General features: G+C 38.7%; 1 protein-coding gene across 2 annotated transcripts in view; it reads right to left on the bottom strand.

The window, feature by feature from the left end:
- Positions 1 to 14,184, bottom strand: part of iqch (IQ motif containing H) — a 59,228-nt gene continuing 45,044 nt past the window's right edge. Inside the window, exons 14-16 of one of the 2 annotated variants that reach the window (XM_017305397.1) lie at positions 1,469 to 1,543; positions 424 to 450; positions 1 to 342 (exon numbers count right to left, since the gene is read on the bottom strand). In XM_017305397.1, coding sequence (XP_017160886.1) covers positions 154 to 342; positions 424 to 450; positions 1,469 to 1,543 — 291 coding nt within the window. In that variant the 3' untranslated portion in view covers positions 1 to 153. The remainder of the gene's footprint in view (positions 343 to 423; positions 451 to 1,468; positions 1,544 to 14,184) is intronic. The other variant, XM_008412192.2, reaches the window with a different exon arrangement.

The following is a 14,184-nucleotide window of genomic DNA, read 5'->3' as shown; positions in this document are numbered from 1 at the left end:
TCACGAGACTCAGCCCAGTCCTAATAAGCACACGGCTTTCTGTAATCAAGCTGTCTGTGACACTTGCACATAAGTAAAAATTTCAGTGCAGAATTTCACTTGCAGTTGAGAAAACTCTAGAGATCTAAATCCATCTCCCACTCAGAAAGTTATTTATTCCTCGTAGATTTTTCTCCACACTCTTTTTGCTGCCTGTATAAGTGTAAGCTGATGCACAGGGTGTGTGTTGGCCCGGCCTGGCGTCTCCTGCTGGCTCCCTCGGAGCTGCTTGGCTCGGCCCGGTGGCTTCAACCTGCAGGCAGCCATAGGACAGCCCAAGCGGAGCTGTCTGCCACTCCTGTGCTTCATTAGGAAACAAAATATAAGGTTTCCACTCCATTAGGAATGACTTTAGGAGTGAAAGCACATAAGACGCCGACTCACCTCATCAACAATGCATTGCAATAACGGCTGAGGATGAATGAGAGCGAGCAGAGAGGGGAAAAGGGAGAGAGAGGAAGGAGAAGGAAAAAAAAAACAGCATTAGCCTGTATGCGATGTCTTTACAGCAGAGTGGAAGGGAGGAAAAAAAAAATCATTAATGCAATAAAATGTGGTCAGATTAATCAAATGCCTCAAACTCTTATGAAAATATTACAGGGGGAGACTTTTCTATTACATCTAATGGTATCTAATTTAATACTGGCAGTTAAAGGCTTGGGCATCTATTTATTGTGAAACACAATTTAGGAAGTTTAAAGGGAAGCAGTGAAGCATGTGTGCAGCATAGCCGTCAGGGCCATAGGTAGAGATTTTTTCTCCTATTTTCTCTCGACCAACTCATAAAAGCTTATCGTTAAAGACTGTGGGTTGCTTTGACTTCCCTTTTATTTTCTTTGTGGTGGGGGCAATATGTAATTAGTGTGTCATAATCAAAATGACCCACTCGGCCACTTTATGTTCAGCAAGACAGAATGACTGCACCAGTGGTGGCAATCTGTGGGCATGTGCTAACACAACATTAGCATAATGAAAATATACAAATGCTAATAGCCAGTCCTCTCCGCACGGACAAGGAGCTGGAGAATGTGGGCAAACATAGAGATACATACAACGGTTCTGTAAATGGCTTGAAAGGAGAGAGAGAGAGAGAGAGAGAGAGAGAGAGAGAGAGAGAGAGAGAGAGAAGTGTTTTTTTGTGTCTTAAAAACAATCTGGGAAAAGTGTCATTCCCCCTCGTCGCACGTCTTCTGTGAGGGACTCTGCAGAAAATCTTATTTTCAATTAAAACCTCATTTGCTTGTAAGTTCAGATGAAATCATGTTGTGAATTAGCACATGAATTTACATACTGGGATGCCTGCCAGTGTGCAAGGGGAGGCTAATTTACCTTTAAGATTGATTTTTTTTCCTTCTTCTTCTTTCTAGAAAGGATTTCAGTGATGGCGTGGGAGCAATGATGCATACGTGAGATCTGAGAAAACATTTACCAAAAATCCAGTGGCAACAAAGGGAGCTGAACTGGGGAGATGTCTGAGAGCTTTTCTTACTGATGGAAAGAGTTTCTGTAAAGTTAAAACAAGGAAAAGAAAAAAAAAAACACTTTCAAAAACCTCACAAGGACACAAGTGTTGAAGCCATTAACAGCAAGTGATTTTTTTATTTTGGTAATGGCTTTAACAAAATGGATCACTTCAAATTAAGAAGGACACGTTGAAACTATTCATTCTTGATTTAAAAATATTCACGCATTTCAAAAAAGGCGACAAGCAACAAAGAAGCCGCAAGCGAGCTTGTCATCATCGAGAGACAAATTGTTCCCGGTACTTTTCAAGCCATAATTAAAAAAAAACCTTCTAATCAATAGAAAGTGCTGGTCTTCCTGGGTTTCTAAAAAGTTTTTGAGGCTCTCCACCTGCATTAAGCCACTCGTGATGTTCGAGAGCGAAAACATTTTCAATCAGCCGTCCGTCTGGCTGCAGATTGTCCACATTAAATCACTTGCTCATTTCGCGAGGCCTTGTCCGACAAAAGCGCCGCAGCTGTTATTGATTCATCCTCTCAATTAAATAAAGCTTTGCTCCCTCCACACCTTGTAAATACCCAGAGACCCCCCATCCTGCACAATATCCATTCTCCTTACGCCGCTCGTGTTATCAGTCTGCACGGAAAATTAATTCCCCCCACTGCCGCCGAAATAACTATAATTGCAAACTACACAGAGAGAGAAATTGGAAAGTGAGGTTTTAATATACATTTCCAGGTGTATTCTCCATTTGTTCAAGTCAATAACATTTTTTCATTAACATTTGTAATAATGAAGAAAAAAAAAAGAGAGGAGTTCTGTCCCCTGTTCATTTTCTTTTTAATTCAGACATGAATTCACTCATTGCTAACTGTTATGAGCTGCACTTTCTCATCCAATTTGTGTTAAGTCCTCCAAATGAGATTATTGCTGGCTATCAACTATAAAACATTTTCAATTTACATATTTATCAGATGAATGAGTCACATCTCACAATAAGTGATTGAGTGCTGATGCCGCACTTTAATATAATAGAAATTCAATTGGATGAATAAATAGGTGTGAGCGCAGGTTGTTTTAGATACTGGAGTTTTGTGGATTCCTTGTACATTTTTGTGGCAAAGATATTTATTTTTCCTGTATGAATAGAGCAGACCAGGAGTAAATGTACAGATGAAATGCCCACACTTCTCCTCTTTTGCCCTGATTGATGCCCAGCTGACTTTCAAACAAGTTTGAAGCAATTTACAGGAATCCACTCTGCTTCTCTGTGGAGTCATGAAAGTTTTGCACACAGATTTAACCCCGACCCACAACATGACATGCCAAACAGTGACATATATTTATTTCCAATATTTTCAAATCTTTGCTCAAAAATAAACAACCTTAAATTAAAAACTCAAGCCAATCCAAGTGTAACGGTGCTTTTCCTAACTTCAAATCCCATTCCAGACAGAATAAGATGAGATTCCTATCAGATAACTCCAGCTAGAAATTCTATCTGCGTTTCTTTATTTCAAGATACACGACACTTATAATCTGGGCTGAACTTTTGTGTCTCAGTTTATTATTTTGCTGTAGTGGCGTATGATTTAACTGTTGACATGATCATAAAAATGCTTAAAATCTAATGGGTAATTTAATTCAGTTGCATTTTATTATCTGAAAATTTAGTAAAATGCTCCTTCTTATTCTCTTTGATTCTTATTCTCTTGTTTGGGCTGGTTGACCCTTCACCTCCAGATGGTGCATCTTATTGAAACTATATAAAGTCAGTTCCTTACAGTGAGCTATGAGGAGGCAAATAATAACCGTCTTTACTAGCAGGTATAATTTAGAGCAGGGTCAGTACAAAATGTACAACAACAAATGGCACCTTTCACTACACAAAGTCATTCTGCCCTGGGCACAGAGCCATATCACTCATTTCAAAAACTGACACTGGCTGATTTGAAGCTACAGTTGGCTTTAGCTACAAGAGCTTGGCTATTAAGCAGCATATGTATCAAAATCAAAATACAAACAGCAGTAGCAATTTTATTTTTTACAAATTTGTCTAATAATCATCTTGACATGTATTTTTAAGTCTTATATCTATTCTCACGCAAGTATTTATGAAGCATGTAGTCCAATCAAAAACGAGAAAGAAAGGAGGGGAAAAAAATGAGCCGACGCAACAGACTTAATCAATCAGAAAGCTCTTTGCTAGCGGCTGCATACACATTAGGCCACATCTTCAAGATTTTTCAGAGCAAACCGTGGAGCAAAACTCCATTACCTCCTGACACAAAATGCAAATGAATCACAACATGGGGTGGGAAGGAATTAAAGACCCTTCTCTAATCAATGACAAACCAGGATGAAACCCTCTCTTCCGTGGATCTGCCATAGGCGAACTCCAAGGCCCCTGAAAACACACACACACGCACACACACACACACAAACACGTAGACACGTAGACAGACTGACAGACGCGATGCACATTTCGGCATAGGCATCGGCTGGTGGGAGATTCTCATGGCACATATAGATATAAAATAATGGTTTAATAGTTATAAGTTTAATACCAAATTTATTGTTATTTTTCTTATGAAACACAGACAAAAAAAATCATTCCATAAATTTACTTGCTAAATTTAGTATTTTGCTGTTTGTAAAGTAAGAATGAGAATACAACAAGTTTATGTTAGCTAATCAATCAGGCTATCTGTTCAGCTACAGCAAAACAGTGATTTAATTTCTCAGCCACGAAGGTTTTACCTGACCTTGAAAAAAGTTAGGAAAATTATCGCACAAATTTATTTTTGTTGTGCTTGAGATAAAAGTGTACAGTGGCCATAGTTAAGCCAGCTGACAAACAGTGTGTAGCAAAAGATCAGGGAAGAGGCATCTGGATCTGCTTGGGGATTCGTACAGTTGGAGAAAACTCTGACACTTTATCTTGTGTCTTACGAAAAGGACTTTAGTAACTTTACAACCTCAGTGTCAGACATTTCTAATAGCTTTGTCTTAAAAACTTGCTGTATCAACTAAGAAAATCCATGGAAAAATGGGGCCAATGTTTGGTTTTTAGAGTGCATAAAGACATCTGATAGTTACACGACTGCAAAAGCCTAATGTAGCAATTACGATACAAGAACATTTAGAAAATAAATCAGTGCTTTTTTGTTTTCTTAAAAGCACCAAATAGACAGAATTCTAAAAAAAAATAAATAAATCAAAGAATTGTGTCGATTTTATCCTGTGTCAGGCTGTAAAAGGATATTTAGGAATCTGATTAAATCGGACGAGGAGCGTCGGATCCAGGCTGCGAGGCGAAGGTAAGAACTCTCTCTGTTCTGCTGTGCTCTCTTCTGCTCAGACAGATGCACGGGCCTGCGTAAATGACAGCCTGAGCCCGAGGACGTCTTCTGGCTGCCACGCGGCCTGCTACAGCCTGCCACAGCCTGCCACAGCCTGCAGGTGAAGTGTCTGCGGCGCCATATGGAGCGGGGAAAATTAACAACGAGAGGAAATTCTCCACAACAGCGGGAGGTCTCGCTAGTCTCTCCTCCAAACAAAATTTAGAGACGTAGAGAAACAAGAGAGGGGGAGTGATAAAATTAATGGGGTTCGACGTTCTAACACAACACCGACGGCAATGTTTGCACAGAAAAACAAGAATTCCCTTTACAGTTTAGTCACATTGCAATCCTGCATTATAAATCAGCGACTGGCTGAAGCAGCTTGACCCATTCTATAAATGTACATTAACCCTGCTGGCGCTCCTTCCTCCGGTTCTTGTTTGCTTCGGTTAGGGCAGGTGAGTCGCCTCCATCCCCAGTGGCTTCTTATGCTCTCTGCCTTCGTAGCAGAGGTGCCCCCCCATGGAGCCCCATTGGTTTGGGTCATTGATTACAAAGAGCCTCCTGGTTTTGTCTGACAGATGTGAATCCATGCTATTTAATTTGGAGAGTTACCCTCAAAGGGACCACCATTAGCCATCCAATCTGACCACAAATAGCGTTCCATTAAGCAGAGAGTTTGAGAAGCTCTGGTGGTGCATCTCCTGACAGCGTGCAGGGAGCCTCGGCATGTAACGCAGAATGTTAAGTGCTCGGTTGTTTAAACAAAAGGGAGATTTTACTTTAAGGAACGTCTTTTGTTTTAGAGTTGCATAAAGAGTCGCCTCAGCGGGATTCTTCAGGCATATTAGAGCTGAAACTGTCCTTGTTTAGTGTCTAAAGAGGGTGGGGTTGGTAGTTAAAATGTTAATAAGTGCAATTCAGTTTTAATTTAACAGCCTTCTGCATTCCTAATTAGTCCACTAGCTGTGAATAAATGAGGAAGAGAGCTCATCTCTTGCCCTCCACTTTCAGCACAAAACACATTTTTGCCACTTCCGATATGGAGCTGAAGAGAACAGCCGGGAAAGTCCTCTCCTCATGAACAAAGCAGCATGGCTCAGTTTGCGATGTGAGCTATAATTTTCTCACCAGGTAGGGACACTGAAACCTTTGATGGGACAATTTACAAGCAAAGTCATAAAAAAGAAGCACAAGTAAAACATAACAGAAAAAATGTCAAAAATTGTGCAATGTTTTTTTTTTTAAACATTCAACTATAGTCTCTGTGTAGAAGTGTGCATAAATTACTTTATGTAATCATACAATGTAGATTAGCATGATAATGGTGGATGTTAATAGATGCCAGGAAGCAAGGAGTGACAGCACTTTGAAATGAGACATGCTTGGGGCAGTGGGCTCTCTCTCTCTCTCTCTCTCCCTCTCTCACACACACACACTCATCCAAACACACCACGTTTGGGAATAGCCAGCGAGGCTCTCGTGCCATTACGGCAAATGTGAGTGACGGGGAAGAAAGCCACGTCTAGCTGGCTGCCTGAAGGGGTGCTTCAGTATTTTCCATGAGTCTATAGGCTCTTGGTCTCGTGGGGGGCTCTATTAATTGTGAGCAAAATGGTCCACCATTAGATCTAAAGGTTTTAGGGACCAGAGGACATCTTACCCCGGCCACCGGGGCCAGATTCAAAAAGATTTTGAAAATAATCAGACAAAATTCCTCTGACATCTTAAAATATTTGTCAGAGATCGTATTAAATCTACACCAAAATAATAATCCGGGATGGACTTATTTGAGACTGATTTGGTCTAGAGGCATAAATGTTACATAAAAGTAAAGAAAATGTGACCAGAAGACATCTTAGTATGACCAACAGAGAGATAAAAGTAGATCATTGGGTCAAAAGTTTAATCTCACCATGGAAAGGTGAAAGAAGGAGCATTTCACATGATGACATGGCTTTGAAGAGAGATCTCCTGCCACCACCTGACCCTCTTTTGTAACATTTGCTAATCAGACCAAATATGGGCCCCTGCTGAGACAAAAGAGGGTTAACACAGAGATAAACCAAAGAACACAACCAGAGGCACTTATTTAAAAAGCTCCCCAGGCCACAGTTGGAACGTTCAACAAATGTCACAAATCCCGCTTCCTTTTATCCACCAAAGCCTCTGCAGATCAGAAAGCTCTACAGGGGATGCAAGGTGGACACATACAGGCCCATACACTTACAAAGTATTTGTGACCACTGCTGTGTTGTAATCCAAATAAGAACAGCTTTAAGACAACAGCACATTGATGACCTTCCATCCTGCTTATCCTCTGGCTGACCCGATTTAGACTCTCGCATTTAGAGTGCGAGAATGGTACTTAAGGGGATAGGTGGACTTTTTTTTTTTTTCAAATGGAGTTCTGTTAAGACGGTATGATTAGTAAATATCTCACTTGTAGAGAAGAGTTTTAATGTTAACAGTAAGCCAGCAAACCTCAACGATGTCAGATGTGTTCGCTGAAGACAGTGAAGGGATGGGAAGTGATCTGTAACTTCCTGGTCTGTTGAATAGTGTGAAAATCAATAAAATATTACTCACCTGAACTGTAATAATAGACATGTTTCACATCGCATTACTTTCGAAACAGTTGACTGGATTTACCCAACATGTTCTGCTTTTCAGTTAGTTTTCCAAATGGGAACATTTTTGTTACAGATTATGATCTAATAATATGGACACCAAAATATTTATACTGTATGATATGCCATCTAATGCACATATGACAACATGTTGTATGTTTATAAACATTTCTGACAGTTTTGAGAATGGAGTTGTCTTAACTTGGTGGTATTCAGTTTTCCATTCTTTGACTGTCTTCAATAGTTCAGCTGCTGTAAAAAGTATTCGTCTCCCTCTCTACTTTTTTTCTCACACCAACATGTTTCAAAAGAGCAAACAAATTTTAATTTCAAGTATAAATAATCTTTTATAAATACAAAAGAAAGTAATTAAGAATTTTCTTCACTCAGGAAAAAATGCTGTCCAAAAACAACCTTTGGGATACACTTATTAAAATACAACTTGATAATTATTTTCTTTCTTAATTATAGCTAATCAGTGTTTGTGGGTTTATAAGAGAATTATTTTTGATGTGATTTAATATTTTTCACCACCAAAGTAGCTTTATTTGTAAAGTTGTTTTTATTTTCATTTTGATTTGCTCCATGTTTGTTGGGTCTCGTACTTTGGATGGGTGAATGTAAAATGTGGCCTTCCAAAAGTTTGCACCAAACTTCAAATCTGATCCGTTGAGCCAAACAAAAACATGAGTTTACTTACAAATCATAAAGTGGAATACTGTTACAGCATAATCCACATGCACAGGTTTATCATTGAGAAATATCAAAGGAATGTCACTAGTCGTATTACTGCTTTTTTTTTTTACTCCCAAAGATCTTATCAACAGCTTCGACCTTTTTACATGAAATAAATAAAAGTAGCGCATTCTGTTGAATCTTTTCAAGGCATACCAGTGGATAGCTGCTCCAGATAACCTTGATATGAAGTAGTTAGCTGGTGCTGTTTACCGTGTGAGGCGTGCTCTTATGAAACAGCGTTGCCATTTTCTTCGCTGACCTTCTTGTCAGGACAATGATCATGGCCTCCTGAGTCCACAGCTATAGAAAACAGGGCTCCAGCTCAGGGAGTCCATACTGCTGACCTTCTGACAGCCGGAGCTGAGGATCTACATTCAGATCTCGGGGTCAACATCCCCACGTAAGCACTTTGAGGAGAGCCGAGTGAAAATTAATTAAAAACGTCTGTGCGCGGTGAATGACGGGTAGCCTTTGTTGGTCCCCTTGCATTGACGGAGGAGGTAGGACAGTCCTGTGTCCCTGGTGTTGGCGAGCCCCTCGTGGCCCCAGCCATTGTCTCACTGCCAGGCTCTTGTCTTATCAGCAGCAGCATATCAATGAAGCCAGTGTCTCATTTGTGCAAATGGTAATTACAACATCCATATTTTCCGTGCATTAAACTAATCACATTTCAGTGAAGATTCTGCGGGAAACAGCAGACATTCAGGGAGGCATTTGGGAGATGTTTCAGCGTAAACAAAGGGAATTCATCTTTGTTCATGCAGTTCAAACACATATATACTGCTCAGGTGACAATCCGGCAGTCCCTTGGATAAATCTTCCACAGTGTGTGCTCTTCCCACCGTGATGCAAAAGAAAAGATTTAAAGTGCAAAAGCATTTAAGCAGGATGAAGCTCAGAGTTTAATGCGGTCCATCAATTCCATTCGCACAGGGCGGCTGCCTCCATATCGGTCCTGGGAGACCATCAGAGTAGTTTAGTGGCATGTTGTAGTTTAAAGGTGCAACAGAAGAGTCGGGTAACAAGGGACAAAATAGTCTCGCCAACTCTCAGTTTTAACTACCCGGGTTCCCTTTGGCCCACACTCATTAAACGCAGAATGCATTTTGTCCTTGTAGCTTTTCACACGCAAACCACACACAAGCTCACAAAAATGGACTCTTGTTGTTCACAACTCAACACATCAAAAAGGCAACGGCCATTAGGTGTAAATGGATGGTGTTCTGCACTAGTCTCAGCTGAGCCCATGTTTCAGGAGCGGAGGAAAAGCAAAGGCCAACAGATCCATTAAACTCTGTCCAAAACCACAGGAACTATCTCTGTCACAAAAGGCTGATGGGGGGGAAAAAAGCTCAGTTAGGAGTCTCAGCCAAAATATCTCCACAGAAAAATCCGAAAAATGTTTGGCAAGGACTACATTTCATAACCCAACACAGGAGCAAATGCAGGGAGGAGTGAGTAGGTGAACATATGATTTAGAAGCAAAAGAAAAAAAGAAAATCAGTGTGGTGACAAAATTATAAAGATTTTGATATGCAAAGAACTGGTTACATATGACAAAAACATGTACAGTACCAATACAAATCTAGAGGCAGCTTTGTGTGTCACTAAAGACTCTGTAAATATCAGAGCTTTTCATTTTTAAATTTATGTTTTTGAATTTTTTAAACATTATTTTTATATGCTTTTACAACACATTTAACAACATAGAAAAACAGGTCCTCATTCACTGTACAGCTCATTTTATACAGACATAAAGGAAACATAAAAATGAAAGATTTACCAAGTTTTATTTATTTCTATGGGCCATAAAGTAACACTTTCCACTGCTCTACTTATTGCTATGCGAGTGTACCATAAGCTATGCACATGTAAAAAAAAAAAAAAAAAAAGAAATTTGCTTTTATCTTTTCCTTTGTTAAAATGGATCAAATCTGCATTTTTTCAGGTGTTTCTTTTATGTTGTTTACAAGTGAAACACACCTTACACTTTAGATTAAATCTTCTTTGAAGCGCATATTAGCGAGAAGCTAATGTTGCTAATAACTGTATGGCGTCTCCAAGTTGTGGCCTGTCTAAAAATCCATTGAAATTAAATCTCAGGACATCAAATAGCATACGCTACAGCAGGCACGTGCAAGGAGGGGTGGGGGAGATGCTGGGGCTTTTGCTCCTTGCCCCCAAGTGCCTTTTTGGTTAAATTGTTTTTATTTATTTATTTTTTTGGGTATTATTATTTCCTAAGCCCTCTTCTGACACATAATATGTACTAAAATTTTTTTTTTTTTGTGCAACATAATAAGCCGGTCACCTTGTTACCGTTGACCTTTTGCCCGTGACGCATGACGCAGTTGCCCCTCGCACAGTGCGATAAGGCGGCTAACTGGAGCTCAACGTAGCGAACGTTCCAAATTACAGAACAGTTTTTAGTGAATAAAAAAAAAAAAACGTTTTTGGTGAATAAAGTGGAGTAGACTTACTACTTGTCAGATGACGGAAAACGTTGAACGTATCGTTTCTGCTTCAGCTCGGAGTCGCGGTTTAAGCAGAGAGGTAATKAAATACAACAGACACTGACAGGCCTCTGCGTCTGCCTTTCTCTGAAGAACTACTGAGCGGGAGGAGACAGCCAGGTGAGGAGAAACTGTTCTTATTTACCAATTCAGTATTTTTATCATACAGACATTAGGCTGTTGTTGTTGTTGTGCTATTAGCTAGCTGCTAGCTAACGACTTTGCTAGCAAAGCAAGATAACTGAAAAGCTCCTTCCCTGTATCTTTAATGATATCAGTCATTCTTTAGTATCGCTTATGCAATAAGGGCACATCGCCCGTCCAAAACCGATCCTTTCCATAATGGATATATGTCCAATCTTCTAATTTCCTTTACTGCATAATGTACATTGCATTTATTCTAGCGTTAGGTAAATGTATCTTGAAGGAGAATAGCACTTAAATAAAAGTCCAACAAGGATATTCATTTAGAATTAAAAATAACTCACCCTGAATTACCATGATAGATATAATGTATGTAATAAAAGATAACTAACCTCAGTTAAGTAAAATAAAATTGTAATCAAAACTTTTGGAATTGTAATGATTCCTTTTTTAAAAACAAATCGTGTTGTTTAAAAAACCTTTTTTTTAATAACTAATTTTTGTCTCGTGAACTTAAGAAGTTATTTGCCAAACAAACATTTATTTGCACACATCAGAAATCTTTTGTTGTGATTTTAGGTCCTGCTCAAGATGTCATGTGAGAATCACAAGCAAAACTTTGAGTCACAAACAAAAACTTAGAATAGCAAGAAAAGATTTCTGACATGCGCAAATAAGTTTGTTTTGCAAAAAAAATTTCACTTCATGAGACAAAAATGTTATTTTTATTTTAAAAAAAAAATTTTTTTAAGCAAAACTCAGAAGGCTTTTCTGATGGCGACATGCATCAACAATTAAATATTTGCTTTTGTTTTTTTCTTTTTTCTGCAGTTCCACATTAAAGTTCGATGCAGCTCTGCTTTCCTGAATGGACCATCTTCATCTCCACTGCAAGTGTAGCAGACTGACAGCTGTTTTTTATAGATTACAGTCCACCAAAAGGTTGCATTGTGCCCTTGTTTATTTTTTTAATTCTGTAAAGACAAAATATGTCTGGTGGTCCAGCTCTGTTTCACACATCTTGCTAAATTGCGGGTTTGAATATTGCAATACTTTCCTATAACAAATAAAATATCTTAAATATGCATAGTGTTATGCTCTATGTAGAGATTTTCCTTAGCTTTGATTGTATATCTCACAATTTTGTAATTTATCATTGTTTATTAAACTCTGAAACCTGAGTGGCTTTATTAATATTCTGTCCTAGAATGCGGTTTTTTTTTAGCACCTGCCCCTTTAGTGGTCTCTGCACGGCCCTGTGCTACAGTGTAAATCAGATCTGTAAGTGGTGCGGGAGAAAAACAAAAGACAACAGTAATCTTTGCTTAAAGATGATAATTTTTTTTATCTTAAGCTCAATACTTCGACAATAATTTAGTGTTTATTGTACATTTTTGCTCATGTATTATCCTACTGCGTAGATCTGTAAGAAAACTTTTTTCTTCTGGTGCTCAGATAACACCAGATGCTGTTCCTCTGGTGCTCACATATTGTAATTTCCTTCAACTTAATACTAAATTACTGCATTAGCTTTTCAGCCTTGATTTTCACAATATCCAACGCTGACATTAGAATTGCTAAGAAAACATGAGGCACTGTTGATATCAGACGTGCCTAACTCTTCAGATCTACTAAGGAATAATAGAAAATGAATCCAAAAATGTAAAAAGCGTCAACACTACTGTGACAAATGTGATATAATTTTTTTTGATTAGTAGAGCTGGTAATTGTGTTTCAGTATTTCAATTTTGTAAGCAGGTGTTTTTGCTCAAGGTTGTCATCCCATTACTCTGATATTGGCTCATGCCTGTTAAAGACTCTAAATGGGGCTCCCGATCCTGTATCCTTGACAAAAACTATAGCTATTGATGTTCATGTATAGGAGAAAATTGGTTGGTAAGAAAACTGTCTGCACTTTATTAGAACCACACTTATGGAATGGAGTGTCATTTAAATGGAAAAACATTTTTAATCAAAGATCCTAACTGTGAAGTTTTTTTTTTTTTTTGAAGATAAGCAACTATGCGAATGCCCAAAGGTACATAAAAAGTCAAATAGAAAAATAACTGCCATTGTTGTGCGAGTCAGTATAAAATCCCTTCTTAACATAATCACATTACTTTTAAAGAGTTACACTAATGAAAACTGGAGGGCATTTAAAGTCCAGTAAACAACTAAAGATTCAGTAAAAAGAACAATTAAACTGGATAATAATGTTTGGAAGGCACAATAAAAACTAGGATAAGAAAGTACTTTTATATTAGACTCTGGGGGCAGACACAGGGTCAGAGAAGAAGTGGTAATCTCTACAGCCACAGTCAAGTGACTCTATTACCACATTTGCTCTTTGTGTTGACCCCTCAATTAGTGTGGAACTGTAACAATCTGCCCACCAAATACAGCCATTCATCACCAACTGCCCAAACCACCAGCCTGCTTCTCTGAGGTACCTCGCCGCAAAACAGGGCAGCTGGAGGTCAAATTAAAGTCCGGCCTTTGTGGCTGCCCTCTTTAATATCCCCTGCTGAAGAGGATGAACTCTGATAGGTACAGAGTCATTACAGATGCAGTACAACATGCTGCCGTGGATTAGGCTCACAGGAGAGACGTCTGCATGACGCTAGTCGGAGCATTTATGGTGAAAAACTAAAGATTTTAGACATCTTAAGAAACAGAACAGAACTTATGGTTCTGACTTCAGGAAAAAAGCTATCATATTTTTTTTAAACACTTTTTCTTGCGCTGACAACTTGAAATATGTCATCGATCCAATATACCCATTAATCCTTGGTGGTTGACAAGGGGCTGTCTTTTGCAGTCATTGGGTTAGAAGCAGTACACTGCGAGCAGGTCACCAGCCAATCACAGAGGCTAACAACAACATAGATACACTCACATCTACAGGCAATTTAGATGCCAAATGGCTCACCGAAGGGAGATGAGGATCAGGTGGATTTGTGTAGTACTAGCAAGGCAATGACCAAGATATTTAAGATGTTTATAATCAGTCATATTTTCTATAATGGTAACAGTCCATTTCCATTTAAGTAACGGTCCTACTCGATTTGATGTTCTTCTAAATCTACTTGCATGTTTTGATGTAGTACTATGAAAATATTAAGTTTTATGGTGTGCCCAGCTCAACAGCATTATTGGTGAGTTTTCTCCCTTCATTAAATTTGTTTAGTATTCCATTGAATGGTAAGTTATATAGTATTTATTCAAGGTGGTTTTGAAATGATTTATTATGGTCTTAACTTTTACCCTCAATTGATCATTAAAAAAAAAAACAGCAATAAGAACCACGGAGGG

This window comes from Poecilia reticulata, linkage group LG6 (assembly GCF_000633615.1).
Source record: "Poecilia reticulata strain Guanapo linkage group LG6, Guppy_female_1.0+MT, whole genome shotgun sequence".
NCBI lineage: Eukaryota > Metazoa > Chordata > Actinopteri > Cyprinodontiformes > Poeciliidae > Poecilia > Poecilia reticulata.
Note: the sequence above shows the minus strand (reverse complement) of the source record. Positions and strands in the feature narration are given on the sequence as shown.